This window comes from Phoxinus phoxinus, assembly GCF_949152265.1.
Source record: "Phoxinus phoxinus genome assembly, chromosome: 10".
Lineage (NCBI taxonomy): Eukaryota > Metazoa > Chordata > Actinopteri > Cypriniformes > Leuciscidae > Phoxinus > Phoxinus phoxinus.
Window position 1 is genome coordinate 18769016 of NC_136885.1, and position 20890 is coordinate 18789905.

Here is a 20890-nt window from a genome sequence, read left to right on the forward strand (position 1 = left end):
AGTGTGAGTGTCAGGCACATGACCTGATGATGATGACAAATATTATTGTTGTTGTTGTTGTTGTTGTTTTTTAGATGATGTCTTTTTTTACATTTGCTTCCTTTCATCTTTCCATTTACAATGTGTTTTTCCCCCACACTTCTTCTCACACACTCTGTAGAATATGGAAGCCATTATATTCCAGGAAGCTTGAGGTATCCTCATCTCTGTGTGACTCACTGCTCATAAAGAGCATAGCAGTACACTATAGTGTGAATAGGATATGAATACCTACGTAACAGTCAACCAGTGAGTCACCAGTGACCAAGCTTTTGCTTTCCTGCACATTAATTCCACCTCCCTGCTCTCTCTTTCTTCTCTTTCTCTCTATTAATCCATTCTCTCCTCTCATCCCCTTTCTTGTAATGTTCTCACATCATCCCTTCCTTTCTCCTCCCACTAGGGATGTAAAGCCAAGGTCATCTACAGGGATCCCTCCAGAGAACATGCCGAAATAGACATTTTGGCCAAAGGGTGTAAGTGTATGTGTAATGGAAGACAGGGAGAGCCATAAACAGTGTGAGTGCATGAGACACGGAGAGAGGGAACTATAGGAGAAGGGGAGAGCTTGGAGACCCCATCAGCTCCCCGGAAGCGACGGTTATTTCTGGAACGCTGAGCACTGAGTTTTGACACACAGTAACTGCAGAACCACTGGTTGAAAGGCCAGAAGTGACTGACACGCAGACAAGAGTGGTTGTGATGGGGGGACAGTACTCAGTCATACGGTGATGTTACCGATGCTGACTGGTGGAGAGACGATACCCTTCTCCTTGAAAACCTCACACCCAGCCACCCGCTCCCCTGGGGCAAAACAAATGAAGCGTAAGTCTCCATGCAGAACGAGCTTTACTCCCTGTTGTTGGGTAGGGTGATGCTGCCTTACAACAGCTGTTGCGAACAACATGTGTGTGTGATATTTGAAGGTAAATAGGCTAGTAGAGCTGCACAATTATGACAAAAACATAATTAATGATTATTCTCCATGACATTGTAATCACGGTTATTTATTTCAATTACTTCATAGGCTACATATCCAATACAACTTGAGAACTGTTTTATACATCAGCAAATCAAGTGCCTAAAAGGTCAACTTCACATTAAACTGGTAAAATCATGAAAAACAAAACTGTTACTCAAATGCTGAATAGATTATATAAAGAAATCGAGCAACATCACACATTAATATTCCTGTTCGCTTATAATCATCAAAGCTACAGTATAAATGCAAGTTTACATTTGATGAGACTGTTTGGGTCTTACTTCAACAGAATTCAGCAATTTTGCATTGTGCACTTACAGCGTACGGCCACATTTCGAGCAAGTCCTGTGATATCTCAACAGGGTTGTTCAGCACTCAATTTTCATACGCCAAAGGGTAATGACCAAGCTTCTCATGAATAATATTAAGAGGTGCCACTGATGTATGACCTACATTATGTGTTCATCCATTGTACAATGTACACACTCTTAAAAATAAATGTTCCCAGTTTTCTTTCTCACAGAGATGAACCATTGTGGGTTCCAAATAACCTTTAATGGAACAGTTTTTAAAAGAATAACTTTTTCTTAGAGTGAAGAACTATTGAATAATCTAAAAAAAAAAAAAAAAAAGTTTCCAGTCCAGTATAAAAAACCTTTGTGCAATGGTTCTTTAATCTTTTGATGTTTAATGTTCTTCATGGAACCATTATGCCAATCATTTTTGAGAGTGTAGGGTCAAAAATGGAAGAAGAAAATAATCCAATGGGTCCCTCTTAAAGTAAAAAAAAAAAAAGCATGCTTTTATTACGTTCATCGTGTAAAAAAATGTTTTACAATCACAAACATAATTTTTTTTTTGCTTAAGACCTATATAGTAATGTATGGCTCTCACATAAAAGACTGCACCTCTGCATTAATTTGCACAATAAAAATGTCTGAGATTGTTTGCCATTCTCAACCACTTCATGATGACCATTTAGGAAGACCAAACGGAGTGAGTAATTAACGTAATTAAGTAATTAACACTTTTCACGAACTGTGGAAATTATAATGGTAATCTCAAATCTTTTTTTTATTACTTTTGAAGTAATTTTTCCTAGACGGAGAAACATTTTTCGATTATGTGCAGTAACTGTAAAGTAAAAAGCCAATCCCCCTCTGACATGCACCTCAGGTGGACCAAATGACCTTGTAAAGGAAATGATAAGTGTCCTGTAACAAAAACACATTCTATGTAACCGGATGTAGTGAAGGGGAATCTGAGGTATTCATGCCTCCCCCGCCCCTCCCCTGCGCTGCTGTTTCTGTCATCTCGTCACATCTTCTCTCGCGCACCGCGACGAGTCCTTCACCTTACCTGGCTGCTCATAAAACCATTCCCTCACGCTCGCGGGGGGAAACTACGCGTTCACTAACCCAGAGCCGTTGACGTAACGATGCCAGGCACTGAATAACGTCGAGAAGCAAGACATTTTAATTTAACCATCGCGCGCGTGTACACCTCGACAAAGTCACGCTCCGATACGCACGACCACACGCGCCCACGGGAGAGAGCAGTTCACGCGCGGCAGATGCTTCCCCGTCCTCGCTGAGATGATGGCTCTGTGGACGCTCTTCTGCATCCTCGCCATTGTGAAAAGTAAGTTGTGTGGTCAAAGCAAAGGAAGCGCTTCTCTAAGGCTTTTATTCGCGAAATTAGTCGTATAATGTAGGTTTGCTATGCGAGCGCATTCATGTGATATTGCCATAGAAGAAGGGATGTATGAGCGAACCGTAGCTCTTTTGGAGATGGAGAGATGCTGGGCGGTGGACTATATATCTATACAAACAGTGTGTTAATATTTCATTTGTGACCTGAATTTTTGGGTTTATATTATGTCATATTTCCATGTCGTCCTGTAAGTTGCTGTAGCGCATTAATATAGAACGGTGGCGGCATGTTGGGTCGTTTCTGTGCGCAGAAGTGCTGAGCAGCGGTTATGACACTGTAGCCTAAACCGAAATGATAATACACATCATTACTGCAATGAGCCGCAACCGTCACAACTGCTGAAATGTGATTTTTAGAGGCTCTCTGGGGTCGCCGCTTGACGAAGATAACATTTAATTTGTGTTTATCACTCAGCAATGCCTCGCAGGAATGGATTGGATAGTTACAAAGCTTGTGATAAATCGATATGTTCATGTAGCGAGGTTGCTGAAATGGCTTGAAGTGTGCATGGAGAAACATATGGCGTGGGTCTTTAACCTCCAGATGCATGTATTATTAAATCTCTACGGGAAAATAAAGTTTAATGTTTCTTTTTACCTCAGAAAAAGAATAATGTGATTCCCACCCAGATATTACACATCTGTCATCATTATGAATTTAGCGTTGTATTGTAAAGTAATTTAACTAAATGGCATTTGTTGGTAAACAGAAAATATGCATAGTATGAATAACATTACACACTTTCACACATATCATGTGTGTCTTTAATATAAATCCAACGTGTTGTTGCTCTCTTTTCACATAAAATTAATTTATTTAAAAAATCTTGGACATTATCTACACTTTATCATGCAATGCACTTTAAGTTCAATACAGTGGACAGATGTATTTTCCATTGTGGGAAGTAAACTAAAACAAATAGGAGACGTTACAAATAATATAAAAAGAAAAGAAGGTCCCATTCTTTTTTTTTTTTTTTACCAGTCGGAATCTCCTGGAATCAGAAAAGGTTTAGGGTTAAAAAAAAGAAGTAATGATTATCTCATTAAAATTAAGTCAAATATCTCTGCTTTAAAAGTGACCTGATGATCTTTAACCATCTTTTGTTTGTGTGACAATGTAGTCTGTTTAGTCATTTTAAATTATATATTTGATTGGAAATCCGATAATTTAGATGTTAATACGTTTTAGGTTACCTTACCTGTCAGTTTTTATGATGTAATTGTGGCAATTCTACTGTTAGAAACATTGATTGAACATGCATTTGTAATTGAACAAGCTTAATATGAAAAAATAAATAAATGTGGACACACACCCACATCCAGGGCGGGGTCCTTCTTTATAAGTGTCAGACCCCTGAAGGCTAATTCAGTTAATTAACTCTGACTACAAGCAAATGAGTAAAAGAACGAGTGACCGTCAGATGTGTGGTGAAAGGGTTTTCTAGGGTCAGAAAGAGGAGGATCCTCTCTCCACCATCCTACATCCATCAATAGCCCTCTATTCCTGTCTGAACTCATGGAACTCATTCTCCTACAGAGCAGCAACGCAAGGATAGATATAGTACTACTACATCTGTGTGTATTTGACTATTAGGCATTCAACGCAGTCACCCACCCAGTCATATTAGATAATCATTAACGGTTGTTATGGTGATGAACAGACACTCATCCAGTGTGTGGATGATTAAGGTTATGTAATAGCCTACACACATAAGGACTATAGCAATGGTCTGTGGCCTGTTCTCTCATTAAGTGGCATCAAGTCAGAAGCTCTGAGTCTGACCTCTATTTAATGTTGAGCTTTTGTTCAGCTAAAATGCAACACTCAATACTTCTGAGATCATCTTTTGGGAAATAATCTCTTATGGTATTTATTTACAAAGACCATTACGGATAAAAGCCACCATCCTTAGGATTACCATTTTCACTGATCCCATGGGCGGGAATACAAAAACGCGGAAGTGCAATCTATAGTTTTCACGAAAACCCTGGAGCTGTCAAAAGTCTTTTTGCGGAATTTCTCGGTCCAGGTATAACACGGAGAATGAGTAGTTTATTTACATTCTACCGATACTGTAACAATACAAAGTGGCTTGAAAATCGGTTAAGTTAGACTTTAAAAGGGTAGTTCATTCAAAAATGACACTCTCATGTCATTCCAAAGCCTTAAAATGTTCATACGTCGAAACACAAATTAAGATTTTTTCTGTCCCTCCATTGAAAGTCCATTCCACCAAAACTTTGATACTTCAAAATGTTTATAAAGACATTGAAAAAGTAATCCATGTGAATAGAGTGGTTTAATATAAGTCTTCTGAAGAGGCGCAGTGTTTAGGCTGTATACGAATAAAAACCTAAATTAAATCTGTTCACCGTATAAAGCGATTATGTCTCTTTAGTATTAATACTGCTTATATATTTCTCTTGCAATCTTTTAACTTTTTGAAGTGTCAAAGTTGTGGTGTAACGGACTTTAAATGGAGGGACAGAAGAAAAAAATCTTGATTATAGCGTTTAAAGATGAAATATCTTTGTTAGTGTTTAAAGATGGATGAATGAAAGTCTTATTATGGGTTTGATGACAGAATTTTCATTTTCGGGTTAACTATTGCTTTAAGGCTGCATTTTACCCATTTTTACAGTATTAAGTTTAGCTAATATAATTAATTTGAGTCAGTAATATTAAACTTTTTTTTATATTTATCTAGATATTTACATAATTCCTAGTTTTGAATGTATTATTATAACACACGAACACACACACACACACACACACACACATTAAAAAGTGCTATACAGGCACAGGAAGACACGGTATTCGTAGGCACCCCCCCCAGCCGAAATATATGGTGAATCAATATTCATTTCCTCTCACCTCATCCATTCTGCCCACGCATTAACTGTAATTAATGTCAGCAACTCTGTTCTGGCTCCGGTTTGTTGAGCGTCCTGCCGTAAGGCCTCTCTTTATCAAGGAGGAGCAGATTTGGCAGTGATTTTGGACTAAATACAGCCTCAGCCTTGAGGGAGCCATAAAAACAGACAAAGCCTGTTGTGGAGTGACTTATGGTCCACCTTTATCTACCAGCTGATCGATGGTGGAGACACAGAGGGTCAAGCCCTCTCCACCTCCTGCATTATAGATCCGCTACAAACTAACACCCGGGAATCAGACTTTTAAAACATACCACTACATAAGCCAAAGATGTGATGGATGGATGGATGTTTTCAAACAGAGCACACTGACTTGTTGAGAGAGGGAATAATCGAAGAGACGGTGATGCTGGAAGTGGATGGTGGAACAGGAGGCGGACTTTGACACGGAATAGTCGGGCAAGAATCAGAAAACAGCTTTTGGTGTGTTGCTTCAAGAACGAGACAGATCTCAAACCTGCAGGCTTGCATACTAATCAAATTACATGTAGGCAAACTTGCCCATGCGTGTATCACTGTCTTTCCCATTTGCAGACACGCATAAAGAGATGCATATTTTGAGGGGTCAATAAAGAGCACTGAGTGTAGGTGCGGATGGGAGGCTCACCTCCTGGTCTATTTTTAGCGGTTATTATTCACACTTCAGCACACACACACACTCCTCCTCACAGAGTCAATGTCTCTCCCTTACTATTGGTCGAACACATTGACTCTCAAAGGACTTTCAAGGACGTCCTGGCCTCTTCTTTTAGGACACATCTACTGATTGCAAACCCCACCACACCTCTGATGCACAAACTTGGACACATCATCAGTGTTGTTTCCTGACGTCATTGGGTGTTTCGGGTCTTTCAACAGGCGACCCGTCTGAGGTGGATCAAGCCTTGGCCTGGTCCAAATGGCATTTTGGGGTCAACCATGAGCATCTTGATACCCGCTCTAGCTGTTGCTGATGACTCTTCTCTGGCTTGCATCAGTTATTCCCAGCATTCCATAAGCCTTGCTGAGGGAATATCCTTTAAATCCTCGGCAACCCACCTCCACTGGCATGCACCTGGTTTTCCATCAATTCAGGCCTCCAGCAGTCCCTCAGTCCCTCTTTCTCTCATGCTCCTCTTCCATCATTTCCTCCCAAGGCACTGGAATTTTCAGCTGCCTATCCAGGTCAACTGTCATCAAATATATTGTTCACCCAAAAATAAAAATTCTGTCATCATTTACTCACCCTCATATCGTTCCAAACCTGTTTAAATGTCTCTCTTATGTTGAACACAATATGATATTTTCCATGCAATTACAATGAATGTACTGCAGCGTTCAAGCTAAAAGAATGAGCACAAAGCAGCATAAAAGTATTGTGAAGATGATCCGTACTACTACTCTATATTCCTTGTCTTTTTGAAGCCATACAATAGCTGTGGTTGACAAACAGACCAAAAATAATTTCTGTCACTGATAATATTCGGTGAGCTGTTAACCCGAGAACAGTTGCAACTGAAGTCATTTAGATCAGTCAATTCATGAACTAATCATTCTGAGTGAGTATCTATACAGGATCAACCAATGGTTAAAATGATCTGACTCCAAAGAAGATTCGTTCACAAATCGGACATTACTCTCAACACACCAAGGAGAGTTAGAGCTAAGCCATGTGGACCACTTCAATTATATTTTTGTTGTGCTTTTTTGCATCATTTTATTCACTGTAATTGCATGTAAAAGATCTTTGTGTTTTACAGAAGAAAGTCGTGCAGGTTTAGAATGACATGAGCGTGAGTAAATGATGACCGTCTTTGATAAATCATATTCTACTTAAAATAAATGCTGTTCTTTTGAATACCATTTTTTTTTAAACATACTGAAAAAGTATATAAAGAATATTTAACAGCACAACTGTTTTCAATATAAATATAATAAGAAATGCTTCTTGAGTGGCAAATTAGCATATATAAGTGACTTCTGACAAATCATGTGACACTGAAGACGAGTAATGATGCTGAAAATTCAGCTTTGCAATCGCAGGAATACATTAAAATATAAATAATATAAAGCTTATTTAAAAAAAAAATACATATATAATTTTAAATTGTAATAATAGTTCACAATATTACTGTTTTTACTGTATTTTTGTTCAAATAAATGCAGCCTTGATAAGCATAAGAGACTTCTGCAGATGTGAAACTTTTGAGCAGTAGTTTGTATTGAACACAAACCAACACACACCTTGTTTCTCTTGCCTTCTCTTTATCTCATTTTTCTCTCCATTTTGCGGTTTCATGTATTATAGCTTATATGTGCATATAACATGCATGGGTTGCGCTCTTGTCATCTGATCTGTATGTCAGTCATGCTGGCTCAACACTTTAGCCCATGTAGATAAGACAGTGATCTGGCACTCAGGTCCGCTCTCATATCTATGATCCACAGACCGTTTCAGCAGCCAACAGATGATCCTGAGGTTTTTCAGTTTCACACAGATATCCAACCAGCATGTCTCGCATGCTAATCTTCTGCAGCAGTTTGGAATATCATTATACCATAAAAGCTTATGAAGCAGAGGTCTTCAACCTTTTCACCCCATAGTCACACACACACAGAGAGAGTTGCATTTTAAAGCTGGCTCATGATAACTGTGGTATACACAGTAATACATTAATACATGGTACCATATTAATGTATTTACATATAGGCTACTCTGTTATTATGCTTACATTGCAAAGACATTAAAATAATCATTATCATATACTGTTCTGTACTTGAGCATTACATTTAGCTTCTTTACTTTAGCTTTGGTCAATGTTAATGTACTGATTTTTTGTTTCACACATATTCAAATTTTTTAGTTATTTTTTTATAAAAAGTAAACCTAAATTACCAGATGTGCTAAGAGAGGTAAAAAGCATGACTCAGCAAAGACCTTATGAATATTCATAATGCTACCTTATTTATTTTGTGTTGACCCTCTGTCATTATATTATGATTTGATTTAATACATTTAAATACAAAAAAAATTAAGATAAATAAAACCTAATTTAAAATAACTGATTATTTACAGCTAAAAGCAAAGTTAAGCAAAGGCTCACAGCTAAACAAATAAACATTCAAGACTTATAAATGAATTATTTTGTGATTATCAACATTTTATAATAATAAATACATTTCATTAAATTAAATATTTAAACAAAACACTAGTGCAACAGGGCATTGATGATGGTCAGGTATTAATTGCAGATGAGCTGCTGTTTTTTTAATCCAGATGTGCCCATGTGTTGCCAAGCCAATGTTCCTTTTTGATGATCACAAACAAGCTCAGACAAGCCATTTCAAATCAGCCAGACATAAACCTGCCGACACAAGCTGGACTAATTGTTAGCACTCAATTTTCAGAACCAGTTTATGTCTTATGGAGCACAAAATTGTGATGGTTCAGAAGGAAGACAGACCCAGAAACAGCAGGGAAGCATAACAATAAAACAGGTTCAGAGTGCTATCGATTCCTTTTACAGCCCATTTAAAGAGCGCACTGTACACGTTCAAAGAAGAAAAAGAGTGTTGTTGAACTGCTTAAATACCGATTTTGTGATCCAAGACTTTTCAGCCTTTAGATATGTCATCAAATTTAAAATCACAAATGCTTTGATTACATCATTACAATAATCATCCAGCAATGCTATAATGCAGTTTTGTTGTCTACAGATGTAATTTATGATCAAATATAATATTCTGAAATAACATTTTTATTTTGAGGAGCAATTTGTAATTCTGGTAAACGAAAAAGTGACACCAAAACCATATTCTGAGAGGTAGAATTTGGGGACGTATTGTCAGGCAAGATTATCCTGTAAAGAAGACAATGTCAGCCAAATGAGCTTATGAAGCCGACACCCCTCCGTGTCCTTGTGGAATGGATTGCAGTATGTGTAATGCAATGCGATGTGCGGTAACACAATAGCTTTCTATGGCCAGCAATTTGTTTGGCCTGTCGTTGGAAGCTTTCACCGTTATGAGTGTACTTTAGATGCTAAGATCAATACCATCGGCTCTAAGCATCTGTCTAAAACACATCGTCCTATTCCTCCTGAAATGACTTCTCTCTTTCTTCTCTTCGAAAGGCATGTACTGCAGAAATGCAGTGCATAAATATAGCACAAATATGTATGTAATAGCCTGAAAGCAGAGACTTATTTTGTGGAGTAGATATTTACCCTAATTTATAAGCTATTCATAGCTGAATGTACACACCACGTTCATATGAGCTTTTTTGTATGTTGGCATTGGAATCTAATCTAATCTAATGGTAGATAGTATCTGACATCTTTTGATGGTATCTAATACGTCAATTTTACGTCCATTTATTCATTCATTATAATATGTAATATGTGCATCTGTGATAAATGTTTGTGGTTTGTTAAGACTGTCATTATGGGATATGACTTTCTTTTTTGTGGAACACAAAGAAAGATATTTTGAAGAATGTTGGTAACTAAACAGTTTTGTTTCATATTTTAATAGAAGTCAATGGGACAATTTGGGCACACATATAGCATTTCCATCAAGAGATATGTAAAAGAGAGAAAATACAAAACATGCCACAATCGCCCCCGGTCTCCCCAACAATATTTTAATGAGAGTAGATCCGCACACAAGCGAAAGCACAGGGAAACATTATAAGCACTTATATAGAGCTGGAGAAGACAGCATCCTACTGCTTGGCTTTATATAGCACTGCAAACACCCAGAGAGTCTGAGAGAGAGGATCAAAGAGGAAGAGAAAACATGCTGATTTATTAAAATACCTTCTGCCTCAACACAGGCCCTCACAACATTGTCTTAAAAAGGCCAGAGGGGAAAGGATGGATGGACTGAGAGAGAAAAGAATGGAGGATTGCGAGGAATGGAAGGAGGATAGTCATTGTGGCCTTTGCTGAACATTTACAGTCATTTCGAAACCAGAGGAGTGGATCCTCTGTTTGCTGTTATAATAGCTACCAGTTTTCTGGGAAGGCTTCACACTTAATGCTGGAACGTGAATGAAGGAAATTGCTCCTATTCAGCTGCAGTTGCGTGCTGAGGTCTCATTCACACCGTAATTCATCCCAAAGATGTTCAGTGGGGTTCAGGACTCTCTGGTGCAGGCCAGTCAGGCCACACCAGAGTCAGTGATCTTATGCACCTATTTACTACAGTTAGTAGTAAATAGCCAACTCAGATTATATAGAAAGGCAGTGTCATATTTTTGGCAATTTGTGAATATATTTAATCTGGGAGGTCATATTTTGCCATTTGCACTACAGTTCAATTGTTTGGGGTCTGTAAGTTGGGCTCAATTTTTTTTTAATGTTTTTGAAAGTCTCTTATTCTCACCAAGGCATTATTTTGATCAAAATTGCAGTAAAACAGTAATAATATGAAATATTCTTACAATTTAAAATATCTGTTTTCTATTTTAATTTACTATGCAATGTAATACTGTAATGTCAAAGCTGAATTTGCACCCATTACACCAGTCTTCAGTGTCACATGATCCTTCAGAAATCATTCTATTATGATGATTTGGTGCTCAAGAAACATTTGTTATCAATGCTGAAAATGGATTGAATTAAATTTGAATTAATATTTTTGTGGAAACAAAAATAAATGTGATAAATGTGATTAAATATTCTTTGATGAATTGAATGTCTTAGAAAGAACAGCATTTATTTAAAGTAGTTTTTTTTTTTTTTGCAATATAAAACTTTTTACTTTCACTTTTGATCAATTTAATGCATCCCTACTCTCTCCATAAAGCATATAGTTCTGCAAAAACGTATATATGACACTGGTGGGTGGCCACTCAAAAGAGGACTCTATAAGGTTGCTCACTGAATGTAAACAAATATTATTGTGACAGTTCCTGTTTTGTTTGTTTCTACAGTTAACAGAATAAAAATCAAGGAATAAAATGTGGGCCACCTTTAACCTTCAGAAATTATTCTTAATAATTACTTAATTAATATATTAAAATGTTATTTTATAGTTCACCTGTATAATTAACTATTTTTAGAAATCAGAAATGAGTGCAATCAGAAAATTCAAGTCTGAGATGGAAGAATGAAAATGAATCTGTTGGGTGAAAAAATGATGAGAGTAGCAAAATGTAGATGCAGAGTATAAGGCTTAGTCACAATTAAAGTGCTAAATTATTCCGTTTTTTTGTTAGCCTATTTGTTCTTGCATGTGTTATAGTCACATTTTTAATATGTTGTAAGTTCATTTTCATCAGTATTCTGATTTCTGAATATTCTGATATTTTGAGTTCTGAATACTCACAACACCACGATGTGTGCATATGCAAACAGACAGACGAAGATTCAGAAGAAGATAACCCTATCCAATACAAAGTTGAATCCAAATAGGCAATAATCCAATACAGGGCAGATAAATCAAACGCAAACGAGCCCAAACAGAGAATGAATGTTGTACAACAACTTAAGTAGGACGAGAATAATAGGGGATTACCACGCTGATACGTAGTACTTCCGCATTCAGTGATCTTTGTGCACGCCACTTCCGGTGAATCACTCATCACTCTGGCGAACCCATGATGGACGACCCTAAGTTTATTTATACTGCATCCACCTCTGCATTATATATTTATACAAACATACGTGCTACCTTAGACTCAGTTCAGTCGGGAATCCATGGAAACTTAAATAAGGTTGGCGTTGTTTGTTTGATTGACAAAGTGGAACAGAGCAGTAACATCTAGCCTTCGTTTCAGCCATTGTTGAACATGTGCATGGAAGTGGACATGCACAAAGTTGAAAAATCCCGCCCATGAAACCCGGAAGCGTGATAATCCCCTATTCATTAAACACAGCTGAAACCAATATAAGCAAATGAGAAGCGGAGAAGGAAGACACGTGACTAAGGAAACCAAACAGAAACTCCATGAAAACCAAAACTAACTGAATATAACGTGACAACTAGATTCATTTTGAATTGTGCACATGAATTGAGTGAATTTATGAATTTGTCTCATAACCTAGGCTATATGTTTTTGGATTTGTTAAATATGTTGTTGAATATGTTTGTTTAAAAATATGTGTCAATAAACCATGTGTTTTTATCATTTCAATTTTTTTTTGACAAATCAATTGCCCACTTTGAAAAACATTTGCCTGGAATGCATGATCACAAAATGCTTACCCTTCAAATAACACCTTTAATAAACTGAATTGTAGCTGGATAACATTAACAAAAGTAATTAAGAAATGAAAACAAAAACCCCTCTAAATTACATGTTAAACAAGAAGTGTCCCATTTACCTGAATTCACCCTATCATTGATTACTATTGGGTGTTGCCTTCCTGAGCATCAATAACAGTTTTTACCCTTTTGTGATAGTTAAAATATGCAAATGATACTGCTTCTTCATGGCAGTATGAAAAAAATATGTATAGCTTTATTTGTGTTTATAGATTATTTACGTTAAACCTAAATAATGCGCTAATATATATATATATATATATATATATATATATATATATATATATATATATATATATATATATATATATATATATATATATATAGACAGAGAGATTTAGAGGGATGTGCAGGTGGACATGTGCACAGAGGAGAGCAGAGGAGAAAGAGAGTTTATGGTGTGTGATTAGAGTCTTCATTGATCTGTGCCGTAGAAAAACATCATTCCTGTCCACTGAACACAACAAGAACAAGCCAATAAGAGGCAGGAAGACAGAGAGAACGGAATGGATGAGTAGTCAGAGAGAGAGACAGAGGAGATTTATTATGCTGACCCTGAGAAAGGAGAAAACAACAAGACAGGAGAAGTGAAAACTACATCCATGCAGAAGACAGAATAGCAAAGGGGAATATGAAAGAGAATATTTGACTAGCTTGTTATAAGAACTAGAGAAGGATACAGAGTCATATTATATTGTACTATCTAGTAAAGTTTACAAATGTGTCACATTCTGAGTTGATTCACATTTGGTAGTGAAGATTAACCTATAAATATATGGGCCCTATGTATAGACTGAAGTAGGAAAACAGGTTTGATTTGATGGATAAAGCCATCCTGCTGGATTGATCTGGAGGTGCTATTAGTCAATTGCAGTAAGCACGCGACAAGGGTTTTATAAGCAGGTGATGGGTGTTTGTCTGTCACTCTCAAAAATAAAGAAGATTTGAGTCAGTGCTTTTCTGCTGTCCAGCCAAAATTAATAATTTAAATAAAAGCTAGCTATTTAGCTACCTAAAGCAACCATAAAACATGTGTTAAATATGAGGAATAGCACATAGCCTAAATGTAACGGTTTACAAATGATTGACAGCTTTTACAAAAGAGCGAGCATTATTGGGGATTATCAGACAAATTATGCTTTCAAGGCCCCCGCCATATGGAAGCTACACAGTCTATTTTGTAACATCACAAATTGGATCTTGAAACAAAATTTTAAGTAATTTAAAAGAATAGACATTATTAACAAAAAATAAGTGTAAACAGTTTTTTTGTTTGTTTGTTTGTTATTTGGAAGGATTCAAACGGCAGTATATTAAAATATATATATCTTTTTTTTAAATAATTTGTATTGCCTAATCATAATAAAATATATCACCATAAATATATCGGTGCCCTTACTATCTTGGTACAGCCTTTGACACGGTGTGTCCCTATACTGATTGAGAGACTCGAGACTTGGCTTGGTATTTCCGGTAGCCTACAGTGTTGGAGTGGTCTTACCTCACTGATCTTACCCAGTTTGTTGTTTTAGAAAACAACACATCTAACGTTGGACAGCTATGCATGGTGTACCTCAGGGGTTTGTCCTTGGCCCGATACTTTTTAAAGGGGTGGTTAAGTATGATTTCACTTTTCCAACTTTAGTTAGTGTGTAATGTTGCTGTTTGAACATAAACAACATCTGAAAAGTTACAACGCTCAAAGTTCAAAGCAAAGGGAGATATTTGCTTTTAAAGAAATCGTTTTTTTAAGGACTACAACAAACGGCTGGTAGGGACTACACGACATTCCTCTGGGTTTAGTGACATCAGCAAGTCTAAAATGTACATAAACCCCGCCCCCGGGAACACGCAGTTGAGGGAACAAGTCAAATATTTGTATTTGTAATATTTGTATAGTATTTTGTCACAGAAGTGAGTCAGCTCAAACTTTAGCATCGTCTTTTCACATGCAATCGAAAGTCACTCTGTGTGCATCTCACAACAGTTCATATACGAGCGATTTATAGATTACCATGACAGAATATGCTAATTGAAGATAGTTAACTCCACATCAGCAACATAAATTCATCAACTAACCTTTCAGAGACGTCCTGTTGCATTCTACATGTTGTCTCTCCATCTTTGTCTGACTCCGTTTTGACATTAAAGACAGAACAGTTTCTGTCATTTTAGTGTGTCTGCATGAGGTAATAGCAGCTGCTAACACACACATGAGCTCTTGAAACCCCGCCCTCTGCAGCAGCTCATTTGCATTTAAAGGGCCAGACACAAAACGGTGCGTTTTTGCAAATCCTCAAAAAGTGAAAACTTTAACATGCTACATAAAAATATCTGTGGGGTATTTTGTGCTAAAACTTCACATACACACTTCTGGGGACATCAGAAATTTATTTTACATCTTGTGAAAATGGCATTTTACCACCCCTTTAATATTTACATGCTTCCTTTAGGGCAGATTATTAGAAAGCATGGTCATTAGGCCCTCAGAGGCTTCAGCCCCCCTAAACTTATAGCCCCCCTAAAAATGTGTGATTCAGTGAGTGTAGGCTACACATATTCGTGTTCGCTTCAGTCTTGTTATAATCAGATTCAGCGCGTTCTTCATCTTTAATCCACAGCGGCGCCGAGCACAGCGCACGTCAGAAACAGAAACAGTGTGTGTTCATCTGAGCCTCATTGCCATTGGTCTGTCACTGCTCGTCAATGTCAGAATATTTGAGATGACCAATCAAATCAAAGTAGGCGGGCTTTATGTTCAAAGAAGAACAGCTGCTGAGCGCGAATATTAGCAGAGCGTCGAGCGACTCATGAAGTGCGTGCGAGATAAGATGTAAGTAGCTAAAGTAAACATTTCATGTTGAAAATGAATATAATACAAATTGTAGCCTTCAGTAAATTAAAAAAGCTCAGCTTTAGGAGGGGAAGAGACGGGGCAAGATGAGGAGACTGAGAGAAAAAGAAAGAGTGATGGAGATGAGCAGAGAGCAGGTATTGACAAATAATCTACTGCCCGCTAACATTGTTTTAAAGATATTTCTTATCCTTTTTTTTGGCCTTCAAATGTCTTGAAATGTACATATCAGAGAAAAAAAATTTGAACCCCCTTTACTTTCAGTAAATGAACGCGTCTAAGAAAATTATTCATAAATCAACCTATCAGTTGACCCTATGTTTACTTTCTTCACTGACAGACAAAAATGAAAAGCCTATATCAGTCAAAGCTCAGTTTTAGGAGGGGAAGAGCCAGGGCAAGATAAAAACAAAGAGAAAAAGAGTGTGATCCTGATGAGGAGAGAAAAATAATCAGCTGCCCACTGACATGGTTTTAAACCTGTTGTTATCCAATTTTTTTGGCCTTCAAAACATCTTAAAATACACATATGTAGATCAGAGAAATCAAAATTTTGATCCCGAACCCCCTAACTAGCCTACCTCACATTCGATACCTCAGTGATTATAAAACCCTGTCATTAACAACTAGTCAATAGTGAGCATTAGACCCTAAACTAAAGTGTTACTTAAAAAAATAAAAAATCATTGGGGGATGAGCCCCCCTAAAATGAAAATCCTAGAATCGCCCCTGGTTCCACGTATGCTGATGATACTCAAATTTATATTAGCATGAAAACTAATATCACAGATATCTCAGCAACACTTTCTGACTGTCTGCAGGAAATTAAATTATGGATGTACCACAATTTTCTTAAATTGAATAGTACAAAGTCAGAGGTTATTTTTGTTGGTAGCCCTGCAGCTGCCTGTAATGGTAGAAATTTCAGTTTACACCTTGAAAATAATGTAGTTTTCCCATCATCTCAAGTTCGCAATCTTGGTGTAATTTTGACTCTCATTTGACACTTCAAGCACATATCAAGAGCATTTCAAAATCTGCATTTTCCATCTAAGGAATATTGCCAGGATTAGGCCTTTTCTTTTATGACCTGATGCAGAAACACTTGTCCATGTACTCTTTACCTATAGGGTTGATTATTGTAATGCCCTTTATCTTGGCCTACCTGCAAGCGCCTGCAACACATACAGAACTCAGCTGCACGTGTTCTTACACATACTCCTTCTCGGCAGCATATTTCTGGGGTGCTTAGGAACCTGCATTGGCTTCCGGTCCATGCCCGTATTGATTTTAAAACTCTTTTTTACATATATTTTAACATATAAAGCTGTACATGGAATTGCACCATCATATATATGTGATTTAATTACGCTATACATGCCCTCTTGATCTCTTCGCTCCGCCAACTCTTTCCTCCTTAAACAGCCTTCTTGCAGACTAAAAACGATGGGTGAAAGAGCCTTCTCTGTGGCAGCCCCTATGGTTGTGGAATGCACTTCCTTTAACTCTTAGGAATGCCCTAACATTAAAGTTAAAAACCCATCTTTTTAAGATGGTGTTTGTGTCTTAATTGGTGACACTGGATGTATATTGTATTCTACCTGTTGTTGCAGTCTTATTTTGTTTTTATTTTTTTGTATCTACTTTTATACTGTACTTGTTGTAGCGCTTTGGGTATAAGAAAAGCGCAATATAAATACAATGTATTATTATTATCTTGATGATTTGCATTATCAAAGTATCAAAAAAATGTAAATAAATAATACATTCATTTAAGAAATGTGAAATTGCTTGATCATGCTGTGCATCATCCACTGTGGTTTCCACGCAAAGTTACATGAATTTTGTTATAACAGATTTCTGTTTCATCGCTGTTCTCCAGAGAGGAGGTTTTCTGTGTTTTGCAGCTGTGTCTCAGGTTTAAACAAAACTACACAACAGATGCCACATCCAAAAATGGGAATCTTTTTGAAATGTGGGATGTGTATTGATCTACTGTATATATATCTTGCAGGCAGTGATGGGGCAGATACAGAAGAAAGACTGGTGGAGCATCTTCTTAATCCAGCCCACTACAACAAACTGATCCGACCAGCGACTAATGGTTCAGAACTCGTGACCGTGCAGCTGATGGTCTCGCTGGCCCAGCTCATCAGTGTGGTCAGTGATGATTACTTTTGTTCTTTCATATTTATATACAGTATGCATATTAATAAAGGTTTTACTAAACTGTTTTGACTCTAGCTTTGTATAAATAAATGCCTTTTTTTCTTGTGCTTACAAATTGTACAGTAAATCACTTTATCACGACACTAGTTGTCACCTTCAAAAGAGTTAGCAGTGACTGAGACGGAGCATTTAACAAAAGCCTCTTGTCTATTCAAAATTACTTGTATTTTCACATTTGGTCAGTTTTCTATGTGGTACTATGCCTCTTAGTTCAGTAAGCCAACTTAGGTCTAAAATGGAGCGTTGACATAATGCAGTTAGCTCTGAGGCCTCAGTATTAGCATGTTTTTTTTTTGTTGTTGTTTCTTCTCAGTAAAATGTTGTCAGTATGCAGGAAGCGAGCACAACAGGAAATAGCCATCTCGGTTCCCACAGGTGCAGCAAATTACCAATGCTTTCTGACCACTCATCATTGCTAACCGCTCAGCTGTCAGCCAATTACATACTTCCTTCATGCTTGTAATGCACTGTAAATCAGCAGCTCACTTACCTGTGCTGAAAGCTGGAGAAAAGCAGTGTCATTCCTGTGTAATTCCGGAAGGCCAGCAAGGGCTTCTTAATGTCCTTGATCCATAAAAGAACCATTACGCTCAATTATGTAGCCTTTGATCAATAAAAACAGATTTCAAACCATCAAATGTTTGAATGGTATTATACTATATATTTTATTAAATTTAATATATTATATTTAATAAATTTGAATGAATTAAGGAACATAAAATAATTCTAATTCATTTTAAGTGCCCCTATTATGCTATTTTAATGTTCCTAAATTTGTTTCGGAGGTCACCTACAATATAGGTTCACATGTATCCAAGGTCAAAAAAGCACTTTAATTTGATCTTAATGTACATTGCAGCATCACCTTTTTTTTCACAGTGCCTGAAACGGTAAGATAAAGGTTTCAGTCTCTCTGAACCCCTTCTTTACGAGAGCTTACTCTGCTCTGATTGGTCAGATATCCCAGTCTGTTATGATTGGCCTACTGTTTACAGCAAGTATCGGAAACGAAACGGCCATTACCATATCTGAATTTCAGCTCCAGATGCTGATGAGCACTTGATACACAGTGAAACGAACAGTAAAGATGGCGCAGGTTTTACCGTTTCAATTTGAGTCCTCATCCTTTGGAAGTGCATCCAAAGTGGATTTGCTCTCGCATCGCAGAAAACAGCATCTTCTTGACATGGCGATAAAAGGAACCAAACTCTTCCAGGCCTCAGCTACTGTATAACTTGGCAGGTCAAAATAAACGTTGTTCGTGGGCAGCCAATGAAGAACATAGGCTGGCATTATGCAAATTTGCGACAAAGCTACCTAGGTTGATGTTAGAAGTAAGACTGAAATATCATTTTAGACAGTCCAGAATCGGTTCTTTCTTTTAGGGAGTTATTAACTCTATTTGTCGTGCACTTTGATCTTTAAATCTTTTCAGACGTTTATATTCACAAACAGCTATATTACACACTACCTGAAAGGTAATATCTGAAAAAGCATAATAGTGGCTTAAAAGACCACTTTATTTATACAATTTTAATTGATTACGCAGTTTGTGTACATTTTTACCTTCCTCTGTTTTTTTTCTACACAGCATGAGAGAGAACAGATCATGACCACCAATGTCTGGCTTACACAGGTCAGTCTATACTTGCATTATTTATGCTCCATTTTATTTTCCAGATGTAAAGTGTTTTTACACACACACACACACACACACACACACACACACACACACACACACACACACACACACACACACACACACACACACACACACACACACATTGTTTTTCTATCATGATGTAGCTGTTCCATTGGTTTCTATTAAAGATTACATTTAAAAACTTTTTTTTTTTAATTATTCATATTTTTTAAGATTACGTTTAAGTGAGCATTATCATATCAGCAACATGTACCCATAATTAAAAATGTCCCACTATAAATACATTTATATCAGTGGTTCAAAAGCTACTACACTGTACAAAGATTTTTCAAAGTTGAAAATAAAACAAAGTGACAGGGTTATGCTCAGTGTTTTTTTCCCGTTAATGTGTCTGTGTTTCCTTTTAGTTTATCTTGTTAATTCCCTTGTTTGTTGTCTTAGTTACTAATGAGTTTCACCTGTGTCTAGTTTATTTGCCTTTGTTAGTCCCCTGTATATAAAGCCCTTTGTTTCAGTTGTTCCATGTTGGTTATTGTCTTTAGTAAGTGTGTGGATTATGCTGCTACTTCTCCTGGTTTTCTCCTATGTGATTCTCTGTGTGGATTTAAGACTTTATATTATAGTACCCATGTCTAGAGTTTTGGACTGGACCAAACACAACGTGACAGAATAACCAACCTTCAGCTATGAGTAATACTATGGATTGTAGTGATGGTAGAAACAAAGCTTTTCATAGCTTTTAATTAATTGAACCAATTGTTTCGCAAAATGATTCACTGTTTCAAAGTGTTCAAAAAGCCACATGCTGGTGAACAACAAAAACTCAGGCCAAACATGCATAAAACACCTTTTAAAAACACATTGCAAATGTTTTATTAAAAGTAAAATCTATTAAAAGTGAAATCTATCAAATTCAATGAACTAATCAACTAATAAGATTAAATATCAAGTGTCTGTATAATATGTGGTCTTGTACAGTACGTAGGGTCTTGTATCAATTTTCAGAGGCTGTTTTGTTTGTTCCATGGATGGCTCTGCTAAACTGGCCAATAAGATACTATTAACTACCATTATTAATTTTAATTATACCAATGTCTCATTAAAATGTCTACAAATGTATAAAACTGATCAGAGATCAGGTAAAAACTATAACTAAAACTATAGACAATCCTAGTGGATTTGCATGATTCATGGGTTCACAAAGATCGCCCCCCAGCGATGAACCA

At 36.9% G+C, this 20890-nt stretch overlaps 1 protein-coding gene across 5 annotated transcripts in view; it reads left to right on the forward strand.

The window, feature by feature from the left end:
- The first annotated feature begins 2315 nt into the window (after positions 1-2315).
- The window catches only part of chrnb2 (cholinergic receptor, nicotinic, beta 2), a 31347-nt gene continuing 12772 nt past the window's right edge, over positions 2316-20890 (forward strand). Inside the window, exons 1-4 of one of the 5 annotated variants that reach the window (XM_079625078.1) lie at positions 15663-15751; positions 15832-15909; positions 17787-17932; positions 19593-19637. In XM_079625078.1, the coding sequence (XP_079481204.1) occupies positions 17903-17932; positions 19593-19637 (75 nt within the window). In that variant the 5' untranslated portion in view covers positions 15663-15751; positions 15832-15909; positions 17787-17902. Of the gene's footprint in view, positions 2663-15661; positions 15752-15826; positions 15910-17643; positions 17691-17786; positions 17933-19592; positions 19638-20890 lie in introns of those variants that run through there. The other 4 variants (XM_079625075.1, XM_079625074.1, XM_079625076.1 and 1 more) reach the window with 4 other exon arrangements.